Below are 25213 nucleotides of genomic sequence, written 5' to 3'. Positions count from 1 at the left end.
ACGCATCCTTCCATTGCTACTCTCTGCCTTCTATGGCCTAGCCAGTTCTGTATCCACCTTGCCAGCTCACCCCTGATCCCGTGTGACTTCACCTTTTGTACTAGTCTACCATGAGGGACCTTGTCAAAGGCCTTACTGAAGTCCATATAGACAACATCCACTGCCCTACCTGCATCAATCATCTTAGTGACCTCCTCGAAAAACTCTATCAAGTTAGTGAGACACGACCTCCCCTTCACAAAACCGTGCTGCCTCTCACTAATACGTCCATTTGCTTCCAAATGGGAGTAGATCCTGTCTCGAAGAATTCTCTCCAGTAATTTCCCTCCCACTGAAGTAAGGCTCACCGGCCTGTAGTTCCCGGGGTTATCCTTGCTACCCTTCTTAAACAGAGGAACAACATTGGCTATTCTCCAGTCCTCCGGGACATCCCCCGAAGACAGCGAGCATCCAAAGATTTCCGTCAAGGCCTCGGCAATTTCCTCTCCAGCCTCCTTCAGTATTCTGGGGTAGATCCCATCAGGCCCTGGGGACTTATCTACCTTAATATTTTTTAAGACACCCAACACCTCTTCTTTTTGGATCTCAATGTGACCCAGGCTATCTACACACCCTTCTCCAGACTCAACATCTACCAATTCCTTCTCTTTGGTGAATACTGATGCAAAGTATTCATTTAGTACCTCGCCCATTTCCTCTGGCTCCACACATAGATTCCCTTGCCTATCCTTCAGTGGGCCAACCCTTTCCCTGGCTACCCTTTTGCTTTTTATGTACGTGTAAAAAGCCTTGGGATTTTCCTTAACCCTATTTGCCAATGACTTTTCGTGACCCCTTCTAGCCCTCCTGACTCCTTGCTTAAGTTCCTTCCTACTTTCCTTATATTCCACGCAGGCTTCGTCTGTTCCCAGCCTTTTAGCCCTGATAAATGCCTCCTTTTTCTTTTTGACGAGGCCTACAATATCTCTCGTCATCCAAGGTTCCCGAAAATTGCCGTATTTTGCCGTGGGGAAACCCACGCACACACTGGGAGGACGTGCAGAGTCCGCACAGACAGTGACCCAAGCCGGACGAACCTGGGACCCTGGAGCTGTGAAGCAATTGTGCTATCCACAATGCTACCGTGCTGCCCATACTGTTCAGCTAATTATTTATGCATCCACGTGGAGCACAGTGAACTTAGTGGCAGGGCAGAAAGCATATCGCCCTCGGCGTCGCGCTCCCTCGCCGTCGCGCTCCCTCGCCGTCGCGCTCCCTCGCCCTCGCGCTCCCTCGCCCTCGCGCTCCCTCGCCCTCGCGCTCCCTCGCCCTCGTGCTCCCTCGCCCTCGCGCGCCCTCGTGCTCCCTCGCCCTCGAGCTCCCTCGCCCTCGCTCACCCTCCCTCGCCCTCGCTCTCGTGCTCCCTCGCCCTCGCGCTCCCTCGCCCTCGCGCTCCCTCGCCCTCGCGCTCCCTCGCCCTCGCGCTCCCTCGCCCTCGCGCTCCCTCGCCCTCGCGCTCCCTCGCCCTCGTGCTCCCTTGCCCTCGAGCTCCCTCGCCCTCGCTCACCCTCCCTCGCCCTCGCGCTCTCGTGCTCCCTCGCGCTCCCTCGCCCTCGCTCGCCCTCGCGCTCCCCCGCCCTCGCGATCCCTCGCCCTCGCGCTCCCTTGCCTTCGCCCTCCCGCTGCATAGACCTTGCGATATCTCGCTCTCCGCTCCCTCTCGTGCTCCCTCTCGCGCTCCCTCTCGCCCTCACTCTCGCCCTCACTCTAGCCCTCACTCCAGCCCTCACTCCAGCCCTCACTCCAGCCCTCACTCCAGCCCTCACTCCAGCCCTCACTCTCGCCCTCCCTCTCACCCTCCCTCGCTCACCCTCCCTCTTTCGCTTCGCCCGCGCCCTCCCTCGCCCACCCTCTCCCTTGCCCTCGCCTTCACGCTCCCTCGCCCTCGCGCTCCCTCGCCATCGCGCTCCCTCGCCCTCGCGCTCCCTCGACCTCGCGCACCCTCGCCCTCGCGCTCCCTCGCCCTCGTGCTCCCTCGCCCTCCCCCTCGCCCTCCCTCGCTCACCCTCCGTCTTTCGCTTCTCCCTCGCCCGCCCTCGTGCTCCCTCGCCCTCGTGCTCCCTCGCCCTCGTGCTCCCTCGCCCTCGTGCTCCCTCGCCCTCGTGCTCCCTCGCCCTCGCGCTCCCTCGCCCTCGCGCTCCCTCGCCCTCGCGCTCCCTCGCCCTCGCGCTCCCTCGCCCTTGCCCTCGTGCACCCTCGCGCTCCCTCGCCCTTGTACACCCTCGCCCTCGCGCTCCCTCGCCCTCGCTCACCCGCCCTACCACGCCCTCGCGCTCCCTCGCTCTCGTGCTCCCTCGCCCACGTGCTCCCTCGCCCTCGTGCACCCTCGCCCCTGCGCTCCCTTGCCGTCGTGCACTCTCGCCCTCGTGCTCCCTCGCCCTCGCTCACGCGCTCTCTCGCGCTCCCTCGCCCTCGCGCCTTCTCGCGCCTCCTCGCCCTCGCGCCTCCTCGCCCTCGCGCTCCCTCGCCCTCGCGCTCCCTCACCCTCGCGCTCCCTCGCTCCCTCGCCCTCGTGCTCCCTCGCCCTCGTGCACCCTCGCCCCTGCGCTCCCTCGCCGTCGTGCACTCTCGCCCTCGTGCTCCCTCGCCCTCGCTCACCCGCCCTCCCACGCCCTCGCGCTCCCTCGCCCTCGCGCTCCCTCGCCCTCGCGCTCCCTCGCCCTTGCCCTCGTGCACCCTTGCGCTCCCTCGCCCTTGTACACCCTCGCCCTCGCGCTCCCTCGCCCTCGCTCACCCGCCCTACCACGCCCTCGCGCTCCCACGCTCCCTCGTGCTCCCTCGCCCTCGTGCTCCCTCGCCCTCATGCACCCTCGCCCCTGCGCTCCCTCGCCGTCGTGCACTCTCGCCCTCGTGCTCCCTCGCCCTCGCTCACCCGCCCTCCCACGCCCTCGCGCTCTCTCGCGCCTCCTCGCCCTCGCGCCTCCTCGCCCTCGCGCTCCCTCGCCCTCGCGCTCCCTCACCCTCGCGCTCCCTCGCTCCCTCGCCCTCGTGCTCCCTCGCCCTCGTGCACCCTCGCCCCTGCGCTCCCTCACCGTCGTGCACTCTCGCCCTCGTGCTCCCTCGCCCTCGCTCACCCGCCCTCCCACGTCCTCCCTCGCCCTCGCGCTCCCTCGCCCTCGCGCTCCCTCGCCCTTGCCCTTGTACGCCCTCGTGCTCCCTCGCCCTCGCTCACCCGCCCTACCACGCCCTCGCGCTCCCACGCTCTCGCGCTCCCTCGTGCTCCCTCGCCCTCGTGCTCCCTCGCCCTCATGCACCCTCGCCCCTGCGCTCCCTCGCCGTCGTGCACTCTCGCCCTCGTGCTCCCTCGCCCTCGCTCACCCGCCCTCCCACGCCCTCCCTCGCCCTCACGCTCTCTCGCGCTCCCTCTCCCTCGCCCTCGCGCTCCCTCGCCCTCGCGCTCCCTCGCCCTCGCGCTCCTTCACCCTCGCGCTCCCTCGCCCTCGTGCACCCTCGCCCTCGCACTCCCTCTAACTTGCTCACCCGCCCTCCCTCGCGATCCCTCGCCCTCCCTCGCTCACCCTCACTCCCCCTCCCCCTTTCGCTTCGCCCTCGCCCGCCCTCTCCCTCGCCTTCGCGCGCCCTCACGCTCCCTCGCCCTCCCTCGCCCTCGCCCTCCCTCGCCCTCGCCCTCCCTCGCCCTCGCCCTCCCTCGCCCTCGTGCTCCCTCGCCCTCGTGCTCCCTCGCCCTCGTGCTCCCTCGCCCTCGTGCTCCCTCGCCCTCGCGCTCCCTCGCCCTCGCGCTCCCTCGCCCTCGCACTCCCTCGCCCTCGCGCTCCCTCGCCCTCGCGCTCCCTCGCCCTCGCGCTCCCTCGCCCTCGCGCTCCCTCGCCCTCGCGCTCCCTCGCCCTCGCGCTCCCTCGCCCTCGCGCTCCCTCGCCCTCGCGCTCCCTCGCCCTCGCGCTCCCTCGCCCTCGCGCTCCCTCGCCCTCGCGCTCCCTCGCCCTCGCGCTCCCTCGCCCTCGCGCTCCCTCGCGCTCCCTCGCCCTCGCGCTCCCTCGCCCTCGCGCTCCCTCGCCCTCGCGCTCCCTCGCCCTCGCGCTCCCTCGCCCTCGCGCTCCCTCGCCCTCGCGCTCCCTCGCCCTCGCGCTCCCTCGCCCTCGCGCTCCCTCGCGCTCCCTCGCCCTCGCGCTCCCTCGCCCTCGCGCTCCCTCGCCCTCGCGCTCCCTCGCCCTCGCGCTCCCTCGCCCTCGCGCTCCCTCGCCCTCCCGCTCCCTCGCGCTCCCTCGCCCTCCCGCTCCCTCGCCCTCCCGCTCCCTCGCCCTTGCGCCCCTCGCCCTTGCGCCCCTCGCCCTTGCGCCCCTCGCCCTTGCGCCCCTCGCCCTTGCGCCCCTCGCCCTTGCGCCCCTCGCCCTTGCGCCCCTCGCCCTTGCGCCCCTCGCCCTTGCGCCCCTCGCCCTTGCGCCCCTCGCCCTTGCGCCCCTCGCCCTTGCGCCCCTCGCCCTTGCGCCCCTCGCCCTTGCGCCCCTCGCCCTTGCGCCCCTCGCCCTTGCGCCCCTCGCCCTTGCGCCCCTCGCCCTTGCGCCCCTCGCCCTTGCGCCCCTCGCCCTTGCGCCCCTCGCCCTTGCGCCCCTCGCCCTTGCGCCCCTCGCCCTTGCGCCCCTCGCCCTTGCGCCCCTCGCCCTTGCGCCCCTCGCCCTTGCGCCCCTCGCCCTTGCGCCCCTCGCCCTTGCGCCCCTCGCCCTTGCGCCCCTCGCCCTTGCGCCCCTCGCCCTTGCGCCCCTCGCCCTTGCGCCCCTCGCCCTTGCGCCCCTCGCCCTTGCGCCCCTCGCCCTTGCGCCCCTCGCCCTTGCGCCCCTCGCCCTTGCGCCCCTCGCCCTTGCGCCCCTCGCCCTTGCGCCCCTCGCCCTTGCGCCCCTCGCCCTTGCGCCCCTCGCCCTTGCGCCCCTCGCCCTTGCGCCCCTCGCCCTCGTGCACTCTCGCCCTCGTGCTCCCTCGCCCTCGTGCTCACCCGCCCTCCCACGCCCTCCCTCGCCCTCCCGCGCTCTCTCGCCCTCGCCCTCGCGCTCCCTCGCCCTCGCGCTCCCTCGCCCTCGCGCTCCCTCGCCCTCGCGCTCCTTCACCCTCGCGCTCCCTCGCCCTCGTGCACCCTCGCCCTCGCACTCCCTCTAACTTGCTCACCCGCCCTCCCTCGCGATCCCTCGCCCTCCCTCGCTCACCCTCACTCACCCTCCCCCTTTCGCTTCGCCCTCGCCCGCCCTCTCCCTCGCCTTCGCGCGCCCTCACGCTCCCTCGCCCTCGTGCTCCCTCGCCCTCGCGCTCCCTCACCCTCGCGCGCCCTCGCGCTCCCCGCCCTCGCGCTCCCTCGCCGTCGTGCTCCCTCGCCGTCGCGCTCGCTCGCCCTCGCGCTCCCTCGCCGTCGCGCTCCCTCGCCCTCCCTCGCCCTTGCGCCCCTCGCCCTTGCGCCCCTCGCCCTTGCGCCCCTCGCCCTTGCGCCCCTCGCCCTTGCGCCCCTCGCCCTTGCGCCCCTCGCCCTCGCGCCCCTCGCCCTCGCGCTCCTCGCCCTCGCGCTCCTCGCCCCCTCGCCCTCCCTCGCGCTCCCTCGCCCTCGCGCTCCCTCGCCCTCGCGTTCCCTCGCCCTCACGTTCCCTCGCCCTCGCGCTCCCTCCCGCGCTACCGGTCTCTCTCTCTGTCCCCCCTCTCTTCTCAATCATCTATTTTGAGATAGTCAAGTATTTAGAATGATTATAATTGCAATTTTTGTCTGAATAAAATTTTTAATTGACAGTGTAGCACAGAGGTTAGCACTGTTGCTTTGCAGCGCCAGAGTCCCAGGTTCAACTCCTGACTTGGGTCACTGTCTGTGTGGGGTCTGCACGTTCTCTTCTTGTTTGCGTGGGTTTCCTCCGGGTGCTCCGGTTTCCTCCCAGAAGCCCTGAAAGATATGCTTGTTAGGTGAATTGGACACTCAGTGTACCCGAACAGGCAGTGGAATATGGCGACTAAGGGATTTTCACAGTAACTTCATTGTAGTGTTAATGTAAGACTACTTGTGACAATAATAAAGGATATTTATTTATTTATCTCCTGTCCTGTAGGCACCAGTTATTGTTGGATATTGTGCCACAGGCTCTCTAATCCTCTGGTACTACTGCCATGTAGTTATCCAAGTTTGCATTTAGACAGTGAGTGTAAGACATGGTAGGGTTGATGATGCTGGGATGGGTGGGATGATGTGCTTGCAACCACATATGCAAGTTCCAACAGGTGTCACTGCATAGTGATCAGGAGTAGGATCTCTGGTTGTTTATTCCTGTCCTTTCTGGCCAGTGATCAAGACATCAATTATTCTGCTTTTGTAGCTACCATAGCTAAGATCAGCTAGCTCCATCCTGATTTATACAGCCCCTCTAAATTATGCCTTTGCAACATTAGGCGTGGAGTAAGAAATTCTATTTTTTTTTTTAATTTGTTCCTTTTAATCAGGATGTTTAGATGCAATGAGCCACTGATAATTACATTGTAGCAGCTTTAGTTTACTCAGATACTCTGTTTACACTGCTCCGAATTATATTCACATGTCTATGTGCTAAGTTTGCCTTGGGGAGGTGCCAGGGCAACATAATCATATTAAGTGTCCAACCTATGTAGATATTGTTTTAAATTGTTTGTACTTGAAAGATCCTTTAAGGAGGTTTCAATTTTGTGTATTATCCGACTGACCACTTTCTGGTCTATGAATGCTCCAAAGAAGCATGTGTTGATTTGGGTGTTCACAGGAGGTTTGGTGCAGGCTAAGAGTTTTCTGTCCAATGTTGGCATATTCAGGTTGGAATTTCTGCTAATTTACAATAACTGAATAGGTCTCAAACCTGATCAGGAATTTACCCCCAAATTAAACTATTTTACAGCATTAGTTCAAAGTTAAAAGCTAAAATCTAATGCCAAATTTAAAATAAAAACTGTGGGTTGTTCTACAAGTTGATTGATTCAGGGTTGTGACAGCTGTGATCCGAGCTGACATGGACATTCACTGAGAATATCACGGGTGCCCAAGAAGTATTTCAGTTTCTGCGTGCAACTGTTGGAGAGCGATGGCTTCAGTGCTTATGAACACATAGTTCTCAAGCAATTGGTCACTTTTGTTTGCCCTTGCTTGGATTAAAAGCTGCTCCTTTATATTGTTCAGGGAATTGAAATCAAGTCGAATAACGGGCTGCATTTTATCACAGGAACCACGGTAAATGTGAGTATAATTTGTTCATTCCACTCACTCTTCAGAGTGTCACTCACGTTGTATGTGTTTGTGTGTGTGTATACAATTCCTGTTCTTTATCTCGGTGTATCTCCATGCCAGTTTTTGTTAATCTATTTGTCTCCATCAATGTGTACCTGTATGTCTATTAATGTGTGTATGAGTCATTTCTATTTGAAATTGTTCTTGTAATATAGGTGACCTTAGTAAAGCAGTGTTCATTGCCTTTTGTTCATTTCCCCGAGAAGCTGTTGCTGAGTTACCTCCTACCTGTGCACGTCTCTCCCTATTGTTGCTGTCTGTCACTCTGTACTTGCGAGTGCGTGTCTCAGTTTTTTCCTCCCGTTTTTCTCTCTCCTATTTGCTTTGTGTTTTTTTTATCTGTGGGTCCCCTTCTAATTGAGTGATCGATCCAACCTGACCTTCCATGCACTTCCACCGCCATCTCCATGATCTGCTCAAAGTCACCCATTATTGTTCCTCGAGCAGTTATCACAGCCCTTAAACATGACTGATCTTGTACCATTGTGAGAACACCGTCATCACAAAGACTTCTGCAGCTTAAAAATAAGGCCCTTCACTATCTACACCGGGCTGCCAAGGGAGGGCAATAAATATCATCTTATCACGATCGCCCATAATGTCTGAACAATTATTTCAAATGTTCATTTGGAGTTTTACAAATCTTTTAACAGGTCGAAGAAATAATTTACAATTTCCTGCATGTTTACCTGTAAGCCTGCAGAATATTGTTGCAGTGTCCTGGTGTAAATGTAAATGTATCCATGTGCAACATACAAATCCCCTGGATGTGAAAGAGAAAATTCTGAAAGTGCTGATGCCTTGTCCTTTGGTAGGTATTGGCATTTGATCAACAGCTTTGACTTTTGATTGGTCAGGTTGCACTCCACATTTTGAGATGACATCTCCCCAAAATGTTAGTTTTTGAATGCCAAATTGGCATTTTTCTTTGTTTAGTTTCAGTCCATGTCATGATATCCAGATCAGCATATCATGGTGCAATCACACACACACTGATGGACAGGCAGTTGGACCAACCAGCACACACATAACATCGCAGCCAATCACCAGTGAGAGCACACGCACTATAAAACAGGGAACACCACAGTTCCCGCTCATTCTACCAGGAGATAGCTCAGAGCACAGAGCTCACAGCGTGCCACTCAGACAAACACCATGTGCCTCACTAAGATAGTGATAGGGCTGGGTCCACAGGTTAGCTGGTGAAGCACGTACCCAAGCCAGCAGTTAGTTGTTACCGTTGATTAGACAATAAAACAGAGTTTTACCATCTACAGCCGTGTTGGATCATTTGTGCATCAGAACACCCAACACTCCTGATACCAGTAGTGGAAGCTAACCAGCGACGTGAGACCTACCTGCACCCTTTCAGAAATCCGCCATCCTGCTCCATGGAAAACATCAGCCCACCGCAGCCGCTCCGAATCGCTGCCAATCTCGGCGTAAACTGGAAGCTGTTTAAACAGCGCTTCCAGCTCTTCCTAGAAGCCACAGACAGGGAGAATGCATCGGACACCAGGAAGATCGCCCGCCTCCTCTCCATGGTGGGGCAACACGCCATCCACATCTACAACTCCCTGGCATTCGCGGAAGGCGAGGACAAAACAAAATATAAGACGGTCCTTCTGAAGCTCGAGGAACACTTCAGCGTGGAAGTCAATGAGAGCTTCGAGAGGTACGTATTCCAGCAGCGCCTGCAGGGTAAGGGTGAGCCTTTCCAATCTTACTTAACACACCTCCGTATCCTCGCGCAGTCCTGCGGCTATGAGGCCACCTCCGACTCCATGATATGGGACCAGATAGTTTTTGGGGTCATCTCGGACATCCTATGCCAGCAGCTCCTTAAAATAAAGCGTCTCACCCGAACGACTGCCATCAAGACCTGCGTCCTCCATGAGAACGCGACCAGCCGGTACTCCCAAATCCAGGCGGCCGAAACGGCACGGCACGGGCCCCACGAGGCGGAGCCGGTCCAGTCGATCGAGTACCTCCTGGCCCGCCGCCCGGACGAGGGTGGCCATTTTGCCCGCTTTCCGAGGCTTACCGCGCTTGTACAATGCCTACGATGTGGCAGGATGGGCCACTATGCTGCCTGCTGTCGAGCAGCTCTATCTGCCAACTCCCAACAATTCCGCCAGCCTCGCAGGGACGTGCGGGGGATTCAGCCCACCTTCACTGAGTCATATCCAGATAGTATGCAGACCAGCGATACCGAAGACAGGGAGCCCTTCCGCGTTGCGGTAATCCACAAGAACCAGATGTCCCCAAGTCGGAACCACCAGCCGCTGCCAGTGCACAGCATTGATCCGGGCGATGAGTGGTGTGCCACCCTAACGGTCAACCAATCCCAGATCACATTTCGCCTGGACTCTGGTGCCTCCGCCAATCTCCTCGCATGGTCAGCCTTCCAGACCTTGAAGGTTAAACCACCGATTCTGCCATCCCACTGTCAGCTGGTTGACTACAATGGAAACGTCATCCCGGCCACGGGGTCCTGCCAGCTCGATGTTACACACAACGCACACAAAGCCACATTATCATTTGAAATCGTAGGATCCTCGAAGGACTCTCTGTTAGGCGCACAGGCGCATAAAATCCTCCACCTCGTTCGGCGGGTACACACTCTGTCTCCAGAAGGCACGTCCGATTTCCCAGATGCAGACTTTAGGGCGCAGCTCCACTCACTCCTCGTGCACAACCAGGAGTTTTTCGAAGGCATGGGCACACTGCCATACACGTACAAAATACGGCTCAAACCGGACGCCACCCCGGTCATTTACGCACCTCATAGGGTCGCAGCACCACTCCAGGACCGCCTCAAGCAGCAGCTGCAGGACCAGGGAGTGCTTTCCCGGGTCACGGAGCCAACGCCATGGGTCAGCTCCATGGTGTGTGTCAAGAAGACCTCCGGCGAGCTCCGGATCTGTATCGACCCAAAAGATTTAAATCACAACATTATGAGGGAACACTACCCCATACCCAAACGAGAAGAAATCACGAGCGAGATGGCTCGGGCAAAAATCTTCACCAAGCTTGATGTCTCAAAGGGCTTTTGGCAGATTCAGTTGGATCAGTCCAGCAGGAAGCTGTGCACTTTCAAAACTCCCTTTGGCAGATACTGCTACAATAGGATGCCATTCGGCATCATTTCGGCCTCCGAAGTGTTCCATAGCATCATGGAACAGATGATGGCAGGCATCGAAGGGGTACGCTTCTACGGAGACGACGTTATCATCTGGTTCACCACACCACAGGAGCACATCAGTCGTCTCCAGCATGTCTTTGCACGGATACGGGATCAGGGCCTGCTCCTTAACCGAGCCAAATGCTCTTTTGGCCAGACTGAGCTAAAGTTTTTGGGGGACCACATCTCCCGGTCGGGTGTGCGGCCGGATGCCGACAAAGTGGCAGCTATTGCAGCCATGCCGCAGCCGTCAGACAAGAAGGCAGTGCTGCGCTTTCTCGGGATGGTCAACTACCTGTGGAAGTTCATTCCTAACCTTGCTTCGCACACGACTGCTCTTCGCCACCTGGTCAAAAAGACAACAAAATTCCAGTGGCTGCCCGCACACCAGAAGGAATGGGAGGAGCTCAAGATCAAGCTCACCACCGCCCCGGTACTGGCATTTTTCGATACCACACGGGAAACAAAGATCTCGACTGATGCAAGCCAGTCCGGCATTGGGGCGGTACTCCTGCAACGGGACGACACCGCATCATTGGCTCCGGTCGCCTATGCGTCGCGGGCCATGACCCCCACAGAACAGCGCTATGCGCAGATTGAGAAGGAGTGCCTGGGTTTGTTGACTGGCATCAACAAGTTTCACGACTATGTATATGGTCTTCCGCAGTTCACTGTGGAGACCGACCATCGCCCCCTGGTTGGCATCATCCAGAAGGCCTCAACGACATGACCCAGCGCATTCTGCTCAAGCTCCGGAGGTACAACTTCCAACTTGTCTACACCCCGGGGAAGGATCTCATCATCGCGGATGCTCTGTCCAGGGCGGTCACACACCGCCCGACTCGGAGGGGTTCGTTTGTCAGGTCGACGCACAAGTAGCCTTCACATCGGCCAATCTGCCGGCCACTGATGCACGTGTGGCCCACATTCGCCGTGAGACTGCAGCTGACCCCCTTCTACAACGTGTGATGCGCCACATGACGGAAGGGTGGCTCAAGGGGCAGTGCCCACAATTTTACAACGTCCGGGACGACTTGGCCGTCATTGATGGTGTCCACTTGAAGTTGGACCGGATTGTGATCCCACACAGCATGCACCGGCTTGTCCTCGAACAATTGCACGAAAGCCATCTCGGGGTTGAAAAGTGCAGGCGGAGGGCCCGAGAGGCTGTGTACTGGCCGGGCATCAGCGACGACATCGCCAACATGGTGCTCAATTGCCCCACCTGCCAGAAGTTTCAGCCGCCGCAACCCCCTGACACCCTTCAGCCCCATGAGTTGGTCACGTCCCATCTGGGCGAAGGTGGGCGTGGACCTCTTTCATGCGCTCGGCAGGGACTACATTATTCTGATTGACTACTTCTCAAGTTATCCGGAGATCATACGCCCGCATGACACGACGTCATCAGCTGTCATCCGGGCCCGCAAAGAAACCTTCGCTCGCCATGGAATTCCACTCACCGTCATGTCTGACAATGGGCCTTGCATTGCGAGTCAAGAATGGTCTTCCTTTGCCACTTCATACAACTTCACACACATGACGTCCAGCCCTTGCATCCTCAGTCGAATGCCAAGGCGGAAAAGGGCGCCCACATTGTGAAGCGGCTCCTCTGCAAGGCTGCTGATGCCGGATCTGACTTCTGTTCAGCCCTGCTGGCCTATCGTTCGGCCCCACTGTCCACGGGCCTCTCGCCAGCCAGCTGTTGATGGGTTGCACCCTCAGGACCACTGTGCCGTCCATTCATGTTCCTGACCTCGACCATGCTCCAGTATTGCGAAGGATGCAATAACAGCGTGCTCAGCAGAAGTTGGCACATGACGCTCGGGCGACTGGTCTTCCTGCCCTTGCGCCTGGAGACAATGTCCGCATACACCTACCGGAGGGTGGCTGGTCGGCAACCGCCGAGGTTCTCCGCCACGTGGCTCCCCTCTCATTCCTGGTTCGTATGCCTGATGGCTCCATTCGCCGGCATAATCAGCGGGCCCTTCGGCTGCTTCTACACTCGCTACGTGATCATGCACCGGTGCCACGCCCTCCTGTTGTCCCTGATGTCGACTTCGTGGAGCTTCCTGCCACTCTGCCTATTCCTCTCTCGCCCGTGGCCAGGCCCATTCCTCAGCTGGTGGATCCTGACCCACCCTTGAGGCGGTCAACCCGAATTTGTTGCCCACCTGAGAGACTTGAGTTATGAGCCTGTTAGCACATTGGACTCACTGAATTGTTTTACAGTACTGTTAACAAGTTTTTTTTTCTTGTCGTTCGTTGTTCCAGAGTTTTCTCTCGTCATTTGCTGATTGCATTTGTTCTGTTATTGGTACAACCTCATTGTTCTGTTGCACCTGACACCTTCCTCTGTATAGTTTAGCCTCATGTACATGTTGTAAATATTGCACACACATACTCAGATGCACTCAGTACACATTTCTATTTATTAGCATGTAGGCACATATCCTTTGTGAAAGGGGGGGATGTCATGATATCCACATCAGCATATCATGGTGCAATCACACACACACTGTTGGACAGGCAGTTGGACCAACCAGCACACACATAACATCGCAGCCAATCACCAGTGAGAGCAGACGCACTATAAAACAGGGAACACCACAGTTCCTGCTCATTCTACCAGGAGATAGCTCGGAGCACAGAGCTCACAGCGTGCCACTCAGACATAGACCATGTGCTGAGTGCCTCACTAAGATAGTGATAGGGCTGGGTCCACAGGTTAGCTGGTGAAGCACGTACCCAAGCCAGTAGTTAGCTGTTACCGTTGATTAGACAATAAAACAGAGTTGTACCATCTACAGCCATGTTGGATCATTTGTGCATCAGAACAACCAACACGACAGTCCATAGGAGTCAATTCTGGTGAGAACTTTGAGTAGTCTCCCACAGTGTTCTTCCTGTGTATTGGACCATATGATGGCATCGTCCACATACAGCGTACACCTGGAACAAAGACAAAGAACAAAGAAAAATACAGCACAGGAACAGGCCATTCGGCCCTCCAAGTCTGCGCCGACCATGCTGCCCGTCTAAACTCAAGTCTTCTACACTTCCAGGGTCCGTATCCCTCTATTCCCATTCGATTGATGTATTTGTCACGGTGTCCCTTAAATGTCACTATCGTCCCTGCTTCCACCACCTCCTCCGGCAGCGAGGTCTAGGCACCCACTACCCTCTGTGTAAAAACAAACTTGCCTCGTAAATCTCTAAATCTTGCCGCTCGCACCTTAAACCTATGTCCCCTAGTAATTGACCCCTCTACCCTGGGGAAAAGCCTCTGACTATCCACACTTGTCTGTGCCCCTCATAATTTTGTAGACCTCTATCAGGTCGCCCCTCAACCTCCGTCGTTGGGCAGCACGGTAGCACAAGTGGATAGCACTCTGGCTTCACAGCGCCAGGGTCCCAGGTTCGATTCCCTGCTGGGTCACGGTCTGTGCGGAGTCTGCACGTTCTCCCCGTGTCTGCATGGGTTTCCTCCGGGTGCTCCGGTTCCCTCCCACAGTCCAAAGACGTGCAGGTTAGGTGGATTGGCCATGATAAATTGCCCTTAGTGACCAAAAAGATTAGGAGGGGTTATTGGGTTACAGGGATAGGGTGGAAGTGAGGGCTTAAGTGGGTCGGTGCAGACTCGATGGGCCGAATGGCCTCCTTCCGCACTGTATGTTCTATGTTCCAGTGAGAACAAACTGAGTTTCTTCAACGTCTCATAGCTAATGCCCTCCATACCAGGCAACATCCTGGTAAATCTCTTCTGCACCCTCTCCAAAGCCTCCACATCCTTCTGGTAGTGTGGCGACCAGAATTGAACACTATACTCCCAACTGTGGCCTAACTAAGGTTCTATACAGTTGCAACATGACTTGCCAATTTTTATACTCAATGCCCCGGCCAATGAAGGCAAGCATGCCGTATGCCTTCTTGACTATCTTCGCCACCTGTGTTGCCACTTCCAGTGACCTGTGGACCTGTACACCTAGATCTCTCTGACTGTCAGTACTCTTTATGGTTCTACCATTCACAATATATTCCCTACCTGTATTGGACCTTACAAAATGCATTACCTCACATTGTCCGGATTAAACTCCATCTGCCATCTCTCCGCCCAAGTCTCCAAATGATCTAAATCCTGCTGTATCCTCTGACAGTCCTCATCGCTATCCGCAATTCCACCAACCTTTGTGTCGTCCACAAACCCACTAATCAGACCAGTTACATTTTCCTCCAAATCATTTATATATACTACGAACAGCAAAGGTCCCAGCACTGATCCCTGCGGAACACCACTAGTCACAACCCTCCAATCAGAAGAGCACCCTTCCATTGCTACACTCTGCCTTCTATGACCTAGCCAGCTCTGTATCTATCTTGCCAGCTCACTTCTGATCCTGTGTGACTTCACCTTTTGTATCAGTCTGCCTTGAGGGACCTTGTCAAAGGCCTTACTGAAGTCCATATAGACAACAACCACTGCCCTACCTGCATCAATCATCTTTGTGACCTCCTCGAAAAACTCTATCAAGTTAGTGAGACACGACCTCATCTTCACAAAACCGTCTCTCGCTAATACATCCACTTGCTTCCAAATGGGAGTAGATCCTGTCTCGAAGAATTCTCTCCAGTAATTTCCCTACCACTGACGTAAGGCTCACCGGCCTGTAGTTCCCTGAATTATCCTTGCTACCCTTCTTAAACAAAGGAACAATATTGGCTATCCTCCAGTCCTCCAGGACATCACCTGAAGATTGTGAGGATCCAAAGATTTCTGTCAAGGCCTCAGCAATTTCTTCTCTTGCCTCCTTCAGTATTCTGGGGTAGATCCCATCAGGCACTGGGGACTTATCCACCTTAATATTTATCAAGGCACCCAACACTTTGTCATTTTGCATCTCAATGTGACCCAGGCTATCTACACACCCTTCTCCAGACTCAACATCCACCAATTCCTTTTCTTTGGTGAATGCTGCTGCAAAGTATTCATTTAGTACCTCACCCACTTCCTCTGGCTCCACACATAGATTCCCTCCCCTGTCCTTCAGTGGGCCAACCCTTTCCCTGGCTACCCTCTTGCTTTTTATGTACGTGTAAAAAGCCTTGGGATTTTCCTTAACCCTATTTGCCAAAGACTTTTCGTGACTCCGTTTAGCCCTCCTGACACCTTGCTTAACTTCCTTCCTACTTTCCTTATATTCCACACAGGCTTCATCTGTTCCCAGCCTTCTAGTCCTGACAAGTGCCTCCTTTCTTTTTGATGAGGCCTACAATGTCTCTCGTTATCCAAGGTTCCCGAAATTTGCCATATTTTTCCTTCTTCCTCACAGGAACATGCTGGTCCTGAAAGCCTCCCACATGTCAGATGTTGATTTACACTCAAACATCCGCCCCCAATCTAGGTTCTTCAGTTCCCACCTAATATTGTTATAATTAGCCTTCCCCCAATTTAGCACATTCACCCTAGGACCACTCTTATCCTTGTCCACCAGCACTTTAAAACTTACTGAATTGTGGTCACTGTTCCCAAAATGCTCCCCTACTGAAACTTCTACCACCTGGCTGGGCTCAATGCCTTCAATGATTGTCTCCATGGCACGGTGAAATATTTCAGAAGTTGAAATGATGCTGAAGGGCAGTCGATTAAAACAATATGGACCATTAGGAGTGTTGAAAGTGCAGAATCAGATTTGGGCAAAATAGCAACCCTTCTAAAATATAAAAATTAACGATGTTAATTCCTCACCTGAGGAAGGAGCAGCGCTCCGAAAGCTAGTGACATCGAAACAAACCTGTTGGACTTTAACCTGGTGTTGTAAGACTTCGTACTAAAATATAAAAAGTACAAGTGCATTGTAGATTAACAGACTACAATGGAAATAAAATAGCAACAAAAGGTTCATGCTACCTCATAGTTGAGAGTGGTGGCATTAAAATTTCACTTGATTTTGAAATTGTGGATGACACCAAATCCTCACTTATTGGAGTGTCCAGTATGTCTCCAGATAAACCTGATTCAACGAATTCACACTGCCAAATCTTTCACTGATTCGTTAAAAATAACATTGAATCTATTTTGAGCAACTTCATGCATGTGTTTAATGGAATGGGGACATTACCATTTACCTACAGCATCAAGCTCAAAGAGAATGCTAAACCAGTCATTCATGCTCCCAGACGAGTACCAGCACTTCTTGAGAGAACGAATAAAGGAAGAACTAGATAGGATGCAGCAGAATGGCATATCAAAAGTTACCGATCCAACAGCTTAAGCTCAATGGCCTGTGTTAAAAAACCAAATGGTGATCTCAGAATCTCTATAGACCCCAAGGACTTAAATGATAATATAAAAAGGGAACATTATCAGATTCCAAAATGTGAAGAAATTACAACGGAAATGGCGCATGCCAAATTCTTCACCAAACTTGACACCTGGTAAGGAATTTTGGGAACTATTTCTGAGAAGAGTAAATGACTTTGCACTTTCAACACTCCTTATGGTCGATATTGCTTTAATAGACTGTCCTTCAGCATCATTTCAGCGTCTGAAATATTTCACCGTGCCGTGGAGACAATTGTTGAAGGCATTCCAGGTGTATGCGTGTATGTGGACGATGTCATCATATGGTCCACTAATGTTCTCACCAGAATTGACTCCAATGGACTCAAACTAAACAAAGAAAAATGCCAATTTGGCATTCAAAAAGTAAAATTTTGGGGAATGTCATCTCAAAATGTGGGGTGCAACCTGACCAATCAAAAGTCAAAGCTGTAGGTCAAATGCCAATACCTACCAAAGGACAAGGAAACCATATCGTGAATCGGGATTGTCAACTTTATGGGGAAATTAATTCCGAACTTATCAAGTAGGGCAACTGAATTAAGAAACCTGATAAAGAAAAATGTTGCATTCATCTGGACTCCACACATGAAGCGGAGTGGCAAGATGTAAAGTCATCGTTAATCACTGCACCAGTTCTAGCATTCTACCACTCAAACACGAGTCACCAAAATATCAACAGCTGCAAGTCAAAATGGTATTGGCGTAGTTCTGCTACAAAAGGCAGACAACGATTCGTGGAAGCCTGTTGCGTAAGCATCTCGCTACATGTAGCAAACTAAGCAAAGGTATGCTCAAATTGAAAAAGAATGCCTCGGTCTCTTGACAGGCATCACCAAATTTCACTACTCTGTCTATGGACTGCCACACTTCTTCGTCGAGACAGATCACCATCCGCTGGTCAATATAATCAAGAAAGATCTAAATGACATGTCGCCAAGACTTCAACGCATGATACTGAAGCTGCGTCGATATGACTTTGAATTAATATATACACCAGAGAAAGATTTAGTACTTGCAGATATGTTATCCAGAGCCACAATGCACGAGGATAACAAAGTTGTTGACTGTGTACTCCGTATTGCAGCACAAGCCAACTTCATCACTTCAATGCTACCTGCCACGGATGCTAAACTTAAAATAATCAAGGCAGAAACTCTACGATATACGACGCTTCAGCAAGTGATACAATATCTACGTACTGTCTCGCTTAAAGGGAAATGTGCAAACTTTCGCAACATCAGAGAAGACCTGACAACAATAGATGACTTTCTATTGAAAGGGGATCGCATTGTAATTCCATCATGTCTTAGACAAGACATTCTTGCACAAATCCACAAATGACAGCAAGGCATTAAGAAATGTAGAAGAAGAGCACGATAATCGGTGTATTGGCCAGGTATCAACAAGGATATAGACAACTAGATTCAACAGTGTCGGATATGCCGAATGAACCAACCGGCACAATGTAAACAGACCTCGGCGAAAAGCGAACTAGTTACTTAACCGTGGGCAAAAGTCACCATGGACATATTTTACTGTCAAGGCTGTGATTATTTGATAATTATTGGCTATTACTCAAATTTTCCGACACAACAACTCATTCAGTTGTCAGGGCAACAAAGAATGTATTTGCCAGACATGCCATACCAGTTACTGTTGTCACAGACAATGGGCCGTGCTTTAGCAGCCTGGAGTGGTTACAATTTGCCAATGACTATAACTTCACACATGTAACTTCTAGCCCACTATATCCACAGGCAAACGGGAAAGCTGAGAAAGGGTTGGGAACTGTGAAGCAGCTTCTCAAAAAGGCTATGGAGGACAGAAATTTGATTTAGCACTGTTAGTATACAGGGCTACACCACTGTCGGCGAGACTTTCTCCAGCACAACTACTGATGGGGTGAAGAATGTGTCCTATGTTAACAACTCTTTTTAAAAAAAAAATTTTAATTAAATTTTAGCAAATTTTCAACAAACCCCCCCCCCCCTTACAGAAAAAAGAAAAGCATAAAACACCCAGATCAACATCGTACACTTATATCACAAACTCCCCCAATGAACAAACCCCCCATGAAACAATAATAAACACATACCAGAAACCTCCCCCCCCCTCCTCCCCTGGGTTGCTGCTGCTGACCACCTCCTAACGTTCCGCTAGAAAGTCTAGGAACGGTTGCCACCGCCTGAAGAACCCTTGCACAGACCTTCGCAAGGCAAACTTTACCCTCTCCAATTTAATGAACCCTGCCATGTCGCTGATCCAGGCTTCTACGCTTGGGGGCTTTGCATCCTTCCACTGTAGCAGAATCCTCTGCCGGGCTACCAGGGACGCAAAGGCCAGAATACCGGCCTCTTTCGCCTCCTGCACTCCCGGCTCATCCGATACCCCAATTAATGCTAGCCCCCAGCTCGGCTTCACCCGGGTGTTCACCATCTTAGACACAGTCCTCGCAAAGCCCCTCCAAAACCCATCCAGTGCCGGACACGCCCAGAACATATGGGCATAGTTTGCTGGGCTCCCCGAGCACCTGTCCTCTACCCAAAAAAACCTACTCAACCTCGCCCCTGTCATATGTGCTCTGTGAAGAACCTTAAATTGTATCAGGCTAAGCCTGGCGCAAGAGGAGGAAGAATTAACCCTACCCAGGGCATCAGCCCACAGACCCTCATCTATCTCCTCCCCAAGCTCCTCCTCCCATTTACCATTTAGCTCCTCCACCGAGGTCTCCTCTTCCTGCATCTCCTGATAGACCACCGAGACCTTGCCTTCTCCAACCCACACCCCCGAGAGCACCAAATCTTGAATCTTACGTGCTGGAAGCAGCGGAAATTCCCTCACCTGCCGTCTCACGAACGCCCTCACCTGCATGTACCTGAAGGCGTTTCCGGGGGGCAGCCCAAATTTCTCCTCCAGCGCCCCAAGGCTCGCAAACGTCCCATCTATAAACAGGTCCCCCATTCTTTTAATTCCTGCCCGATGCCAACTCAGAAACCCCCCATCCATTCTCCCCAGGTCGAACCGATGGTTCTCTCGGATCGGGGACCAAACCGAGGCCTGTACCTCACCCCTGTGGTGCCACCACTGCCCCCAAATTTTCAGAGTTGCCGCCACCACCGTACTCGTGGTATATCTTGTCGGCGGGAGCGGCAGCGGTGCCGTCACCAGCGCTCTCAGTCTCGTGCCCACACAGGACGCCATCTGCAGCCCCTTCCACGCCGTCCCCGTTCCCTCCATTACCCACTTACGGATCATCGCCACATTGGCAGCCCAGTAGTACCCACATAGATTGGGCAACGCCAGCCCTCCTCTGTCCCTGCTACGCTCCATAAACACCCTTTTTACCCTTGGGGTCTTATTCGCCCAAACGAATCCCATGATGCTCCTGCTGACCCATTTAAAAAAGGCCTTAGGGATCAGGATGGGAAGGCACCGGAACACAAAGAGGAACCTCGGAAGGACCGTCATTTTCACCGACTGCACCCTACCCGCCAACGACAGTGGCAGCATATCTCACCTTTTAAACTCCTGCTCCACCAGCTGCGTCAAATTGAGCTTGTGCAGGGCTCCCCAACTCCTAGCCACCTGGATCCCCAGGTACCGAAAGCTCCTTTCTGCCCTCTTCAGTGGAAGCTCGACCATCTCCCTTCCCTGGTCCCCTGGATGTATCACAAAGAGCTCACCATTCCCTACGTTAAGCTCATATCTGGAAAAGCCCCCGAACTCCCTGAGGATCCGCATAACCTCCGGCATCCCCTCCACTGGGTCGGCCAAATACAGTAACAGGTCATCGGCATACAGCGACACCCAGTGTCGTCCCCCCCCCCCCCCCCCGAACCAGTCCCCTCCAGTTCCTGGACTCCCTCAGTGCCATGGCCAAAGGCTCAATTGCCAATGCGAACAAGGGGGATAGGGGACACCCCTGCCTCATTCCCCGGTACAGCCGAAAGTATTCCGACCTCCGCCAGTTTGTGGCCACACTCGCCACCGGGCTTCATACAGTAGCCTAACCCAACTGATGAACCCCTCCCCGAACCCAAACCTCCTCAGCACTTCCCAAAGATACTCCCACTCCACCCTATCGAAGGCCTTCTCCGCGTCCATAGCCGCCACTACCTCCGCTTCCCCCTCCACCGATGGCATCATAATTACGTTGAGGAGCCTCCGCACATTGGTGTTCAACTGCCTACCCTTCACAAATCCTGTCTGGTCCTCGTGAATCACCCCCGGGACACAGTCCTCAATTCTGGTAGCCAGCACCTTCGCCAACAACTTCGCGTCGACGTTGAGGAGCGAGATCGGCCTGTACGACCCACACTGTATTGGGTCCTTGTCCCGCTTCAGGATCAGCGAGATCAGCGCCCTGAACATTGTCGGGGGCAGGGCCCCCCCCCCTCTCTCGCCTCATAGTAGTGGGCCCAACAGGTCCATGTACTTCCGGTAGAATTCCACCGAGAACCCATCCGGCCCTGGGGCCTTCCCTGCCTGCATGCTCCCCAACCCCTTAACCAGCTCCTCCAGCCCCATCGGTGCCCCTAGCCCAACCACCTGCTCCTCCATCCTCGGGAACCTCAGCCGATCCAAAAATCGGCGCATTCCCCCCCCTCCCCGTCGGGGGCTCAGACCTATACAGCTCCTCATAAAAGTCCCTGAATACCCCATTTACTCCCACCGCACTCCGCACCGTGTTCCCCCCTCTATCCCTAACACCCCCAATCTCCCTCGCTGCCTCCCGCTTCTGAAGCTGATGTGCCAACATCCGGCTGCCTTCTCCCCATATTCGTACACCGCCCCTTGCGCTTTCCTCCACTGCACCTGTGCCTTCCTGGTAGTTAACAGGTCGAATTTGGCCTGGAGGCTTCGTCGCTCCTTATGGGCCTGAGTGGAGATTAGCTCTTCCCTGACCACCACCTTCAGCGCCTCCCAGACCAACCCCACCTGCACCTCCCCATTGTCGTTAGCCTCTAAATATCTTCCAATGCACCCCTGGATCCACCCGCTCACCTCCTCATCCGTCAACAGTCCCACATCGAGGTGCCACAGCGGGCACTGGTCCCTCTCCTCCCCCAACTCCAGCTCCACCCAATGCGGGGCATGATCTGAGATAGCTATGGCCGAATATTCCGTGCCCTCCACTCTCGGGATTAATGCCTTAGTCATAATGAAAAAATCTATCCTAGAGTAGGCTTTATGGACGTGGGAAAAAAAGGAAAATTCCCTGGCCCCCGGCCTGACAAACCTCCATGGGTCCACTACCCTCATCTGGTCCATAAACCCCCCCGCCGCCGGCCTCAACCCGTCCTGGACCTGGATCGGTCCAATGCTGGGTCCAACACCGTGTTGAGGTCCCCCCCCCCATTATCAAACTCCCTGTCTCCAGGTCCGGAATCCGACCCAACATGTGCCTCGTGAATCCGGCATTGTCCCAATTGGGGGCGTATACATTCACTAGTACCACCCGCACCCCCTGCAGCTTACCATTCACCATCACGTACTGACATCCATTATCTGCCACAATGTTCAGCCCCTCAAACGACACCCGCTCTCCCCCCCCCCCCCCCCCCCCCCGCCGACTAGCCATCTCCCTTTCTAGGCCAGCCACATGCCCGCGACACCCGCACCCTCCATTCCCCCAGGCGGCGGCACCCCGCCCCGACTCTCCGAACTCCAGCTCCCCTTTGGCCAATGCAGCAGCAACCTAGCGCCCCCCCCCCCCCCCCCCCCCAGCTAGGTCCCCCCCTAGCTGTATTGCTCCCCCCATTGCACTCCCATAAGTCAGCTGACTCCTGCTGACCCCGGACTCTCCCGCCACTCCGTCAACACCTCCCGTGTGAGAATCTCTCCTCCCCCTCCTGGCAGTCAGTGTGCGCTCCTCTCCAACACCGCCCCCTTCCTTCCCTTGCACGGGAAAAAGCCCGTGCTTTCCACCAAGCCGGCCCCATCTTCTCTGGCGCAGTTCCCTTTTGCGGCCTTATCTCAACTCCCCCACCTCGGGCCTCCCATTCCCCCCCCCCCCGGCGTGGCCCCGTCTTTACAACTACGGACGCCCACACTCTCACACAACCCCCACTTCGAACCATTTACCCAACCCCACCCAGCACCAAAGAAAACAGAACAGAACATCCCCCAAAACACAATAACCACAATAACTCCCCCTCGACACCTCCTGCCAACAAACCCTCAGTCCGTGTCCAACCTTTCGGCCTGGATAAAGGTCCACGCCTCCTCCGGCGTCTCAAAGTAATGGTGCCGGTCCTTAAACGTGACCTACAATTGCGCCGGCTGCAGCATCCCGAATTTCACCCCCTTCCGATGCAGAACCGCCTTAGCCCGGTTGTACCCGGCCCTCTTCTTGGCCACCTCTGCGCTCCAGTCCTGATATATACGAATCTCCCACCTGCTGCTCCGCTCCTTTTTAGCCCATCTCTGGACACACTCCCTGTCCACAAAGCGGTGGAACCGCACCATTACCCCCGCGGCGGCTCATTGGCCTTGGGCCTCCTCGCCAGGACTCGGTGAGCCCCATCCAGCTCCAGGGGCCTTGGGAAAGCTCCCGCGCCCATCAGCGTGTTCAGCATCGTGACCACGTATGCTCCAGCATCCGACCCCTCCACTCCCTCCGGGAGACCTAGAATCCGAAGGTTCTTCCTCCTCGACCGATTTTCCATGTCTTCAAACTTTTCTTGCCACTTCTTGTGCAGCACCTCGTGCGCCTCCACCTTCAGCGCCAGATCCAAGATCTTGTCCTCGTTCTCCGAGGCCTTTTGCCTCACCTCCCGGATCGCGGCCCCTTGGGCCTTCTGGGTCTCGACCAACTTATCGATCGATGCCTTCATCGGCTCCAGCAGCTCTGCCTTCAGGTCCGCAAAACAATGCTTGAGGAACTCCTGCTACTCTTGCGACCATTACGCCCACGCTGCCTGGTCTCCACCCGCCGCCATCTTGGTTCTCCTCCCTCGCACTTTTTACTTCACCAAATCACTTTTTTCACCGCTCCACTCCTGGTCCAATCCATACAGTGCCGGGGGAATCATACTGTCACCTTCCCACACTGGGAACCGTCAAGCAAATGCCGCTGGGGCCCCTAAAAAGAGCCCAAAAGTCAGTTTCTAGCGGGAGCTGCCGAATGTGCGACTTAGCTCAGCATAGCCGCAACCGGAAGACTATGTTACCAACTCTAATAGTTCCAAAAAAAGATGCACAAGTCGTGCATAAAAAATGCAGCAATTGAAGAGTAAGCAAAAGAAGTATTACATTTAAAAACTCCAAACCACTATCTACACTCAAAGAAGGTGATATTGTTCGCATTCATAATCCTGAAGGTGGCTGGATGGACACTGCAAAAGTACTCCATGAACTCGCACCAAGATCATACGTCATCAGAACAGAATCTGGAAAGATTTTTTGTAGAAACAGAAGAGACCTATTGAAACCCAAACAACCTGGTACATTCCCAGAATCAGCTACCACGAGCCAACAATTCATATTTCCTACAAATGACTTTCCAAAAGCTATATTGTCAGATGAACCAGATAATTCAAATAACACTGTTGTAACATTAAGAAGGTCTACAAGATGTAGGAAACCTCCAAATAGATTAAATCTGTAAATCTAACCTTAGTTCTATCATTGTTGACATGCTGTATAATATTGTAAACAATAAAATGTATAGCCAACATTTTACTCCAAGAAAGGGGGATATGACATTATACAAATGTACAGCATGTGGAGAGTTAATGTTGTGTTAAGACTAGCCACTGGAGAGAGCTAAGGGGCAGTACTATAAATTGCACTGGCTCTTGAGCTAAGGGGAGGAGGTTAGACTGGAGCTAACGAAGATCAGATTCATAGTGTATTGCAGAGTTAGTCGAGATATAATAGTTATAATTAGTAGATAGAGATCGTGTTAGCGAGTGTAGTTTAATTCTCACGTGTGTTTGCTACTCAGAATAAGTGTCAAACTCAAATTTAGTAGTGTTAATAAAATTAGTTTAGTTCTTCAAAAGAACTTTGTGTACTTTTGTGATCACTACACCTTCCATCCTGGAAACCCCTCACAAAGATCACCACATCTCAGTGACACACTGGGCGAATCAGCCCTGCCCTGTGTGGCTCAGTGATATACTGGCCAATGCAGCCTTGCCCTGTGTTGCCCAAATTTTGGGATCCTATTAATGTTCTCTAGTTAGGGTTAGGTTTGAGTTAGGGTTATTCCCAACTTAATTTGCCTAATGTCCAACCCCACATACTTAAAAGCCCAACTTCCAATTTTGAATTCCTTTATAATTATATCACAAATTTCTCAAGTGTCGCTGGTTCCACCCCACACCCCCCTCCCCTGGTTCCGCCCCACACCCCCATCCCCTGGTTCCACCCCCCCCCTCCCCTGGTTCCACCCCACACACCCCTCCCCTGG

General features: G+C 54.4%; 1 protein-coding gene across 1 annotated transcript in view; it reads left to right on the top strand.

The window, feature by feature from the left end:
• The window catches only part of cnksr1 (connector enhancer of kinase suppressor of Ras 1), a 166012-nt gene that overhangs the window by 25818 nt on the left and 114981 nt on the right, over nucleotides 1-25213 (top strand). The window contains exon 7 of the mRNA XM_072501005.1: nucleotides 7166-7222. Within this exon, the coding sequence (XP_072357106.1) occupies nucleotides 7166-7222 (57 nt within the window). The remainder of the gene's footprint in view (nucleotides 1-7165; nucleotides 7223-25213) is intronic.

This window comes from Scyliorhinus torazame, chromosome 1 (assembly GCF_047496885.1).
Source record: "Scyliorhinus torazame isolate Kashiwa2021f chromosome 1, sScyTor2.1, whole genome shotgun sequence".
In the NCBI taxonomy this organism is placed as follows: domain Eukaryota; kingdom Metazoa; phylum Chordata; class Chondrichthyes; order Carcharhiniformes; family Scyliorhinidae; genus Scyliorhinus; species Scyliorhinus torazame.
The sequence above is the reverse complement of the archived record's forward strand: the minus strand, read 5'-3'. Positions and strand labels throughout refer to the sequence as shown.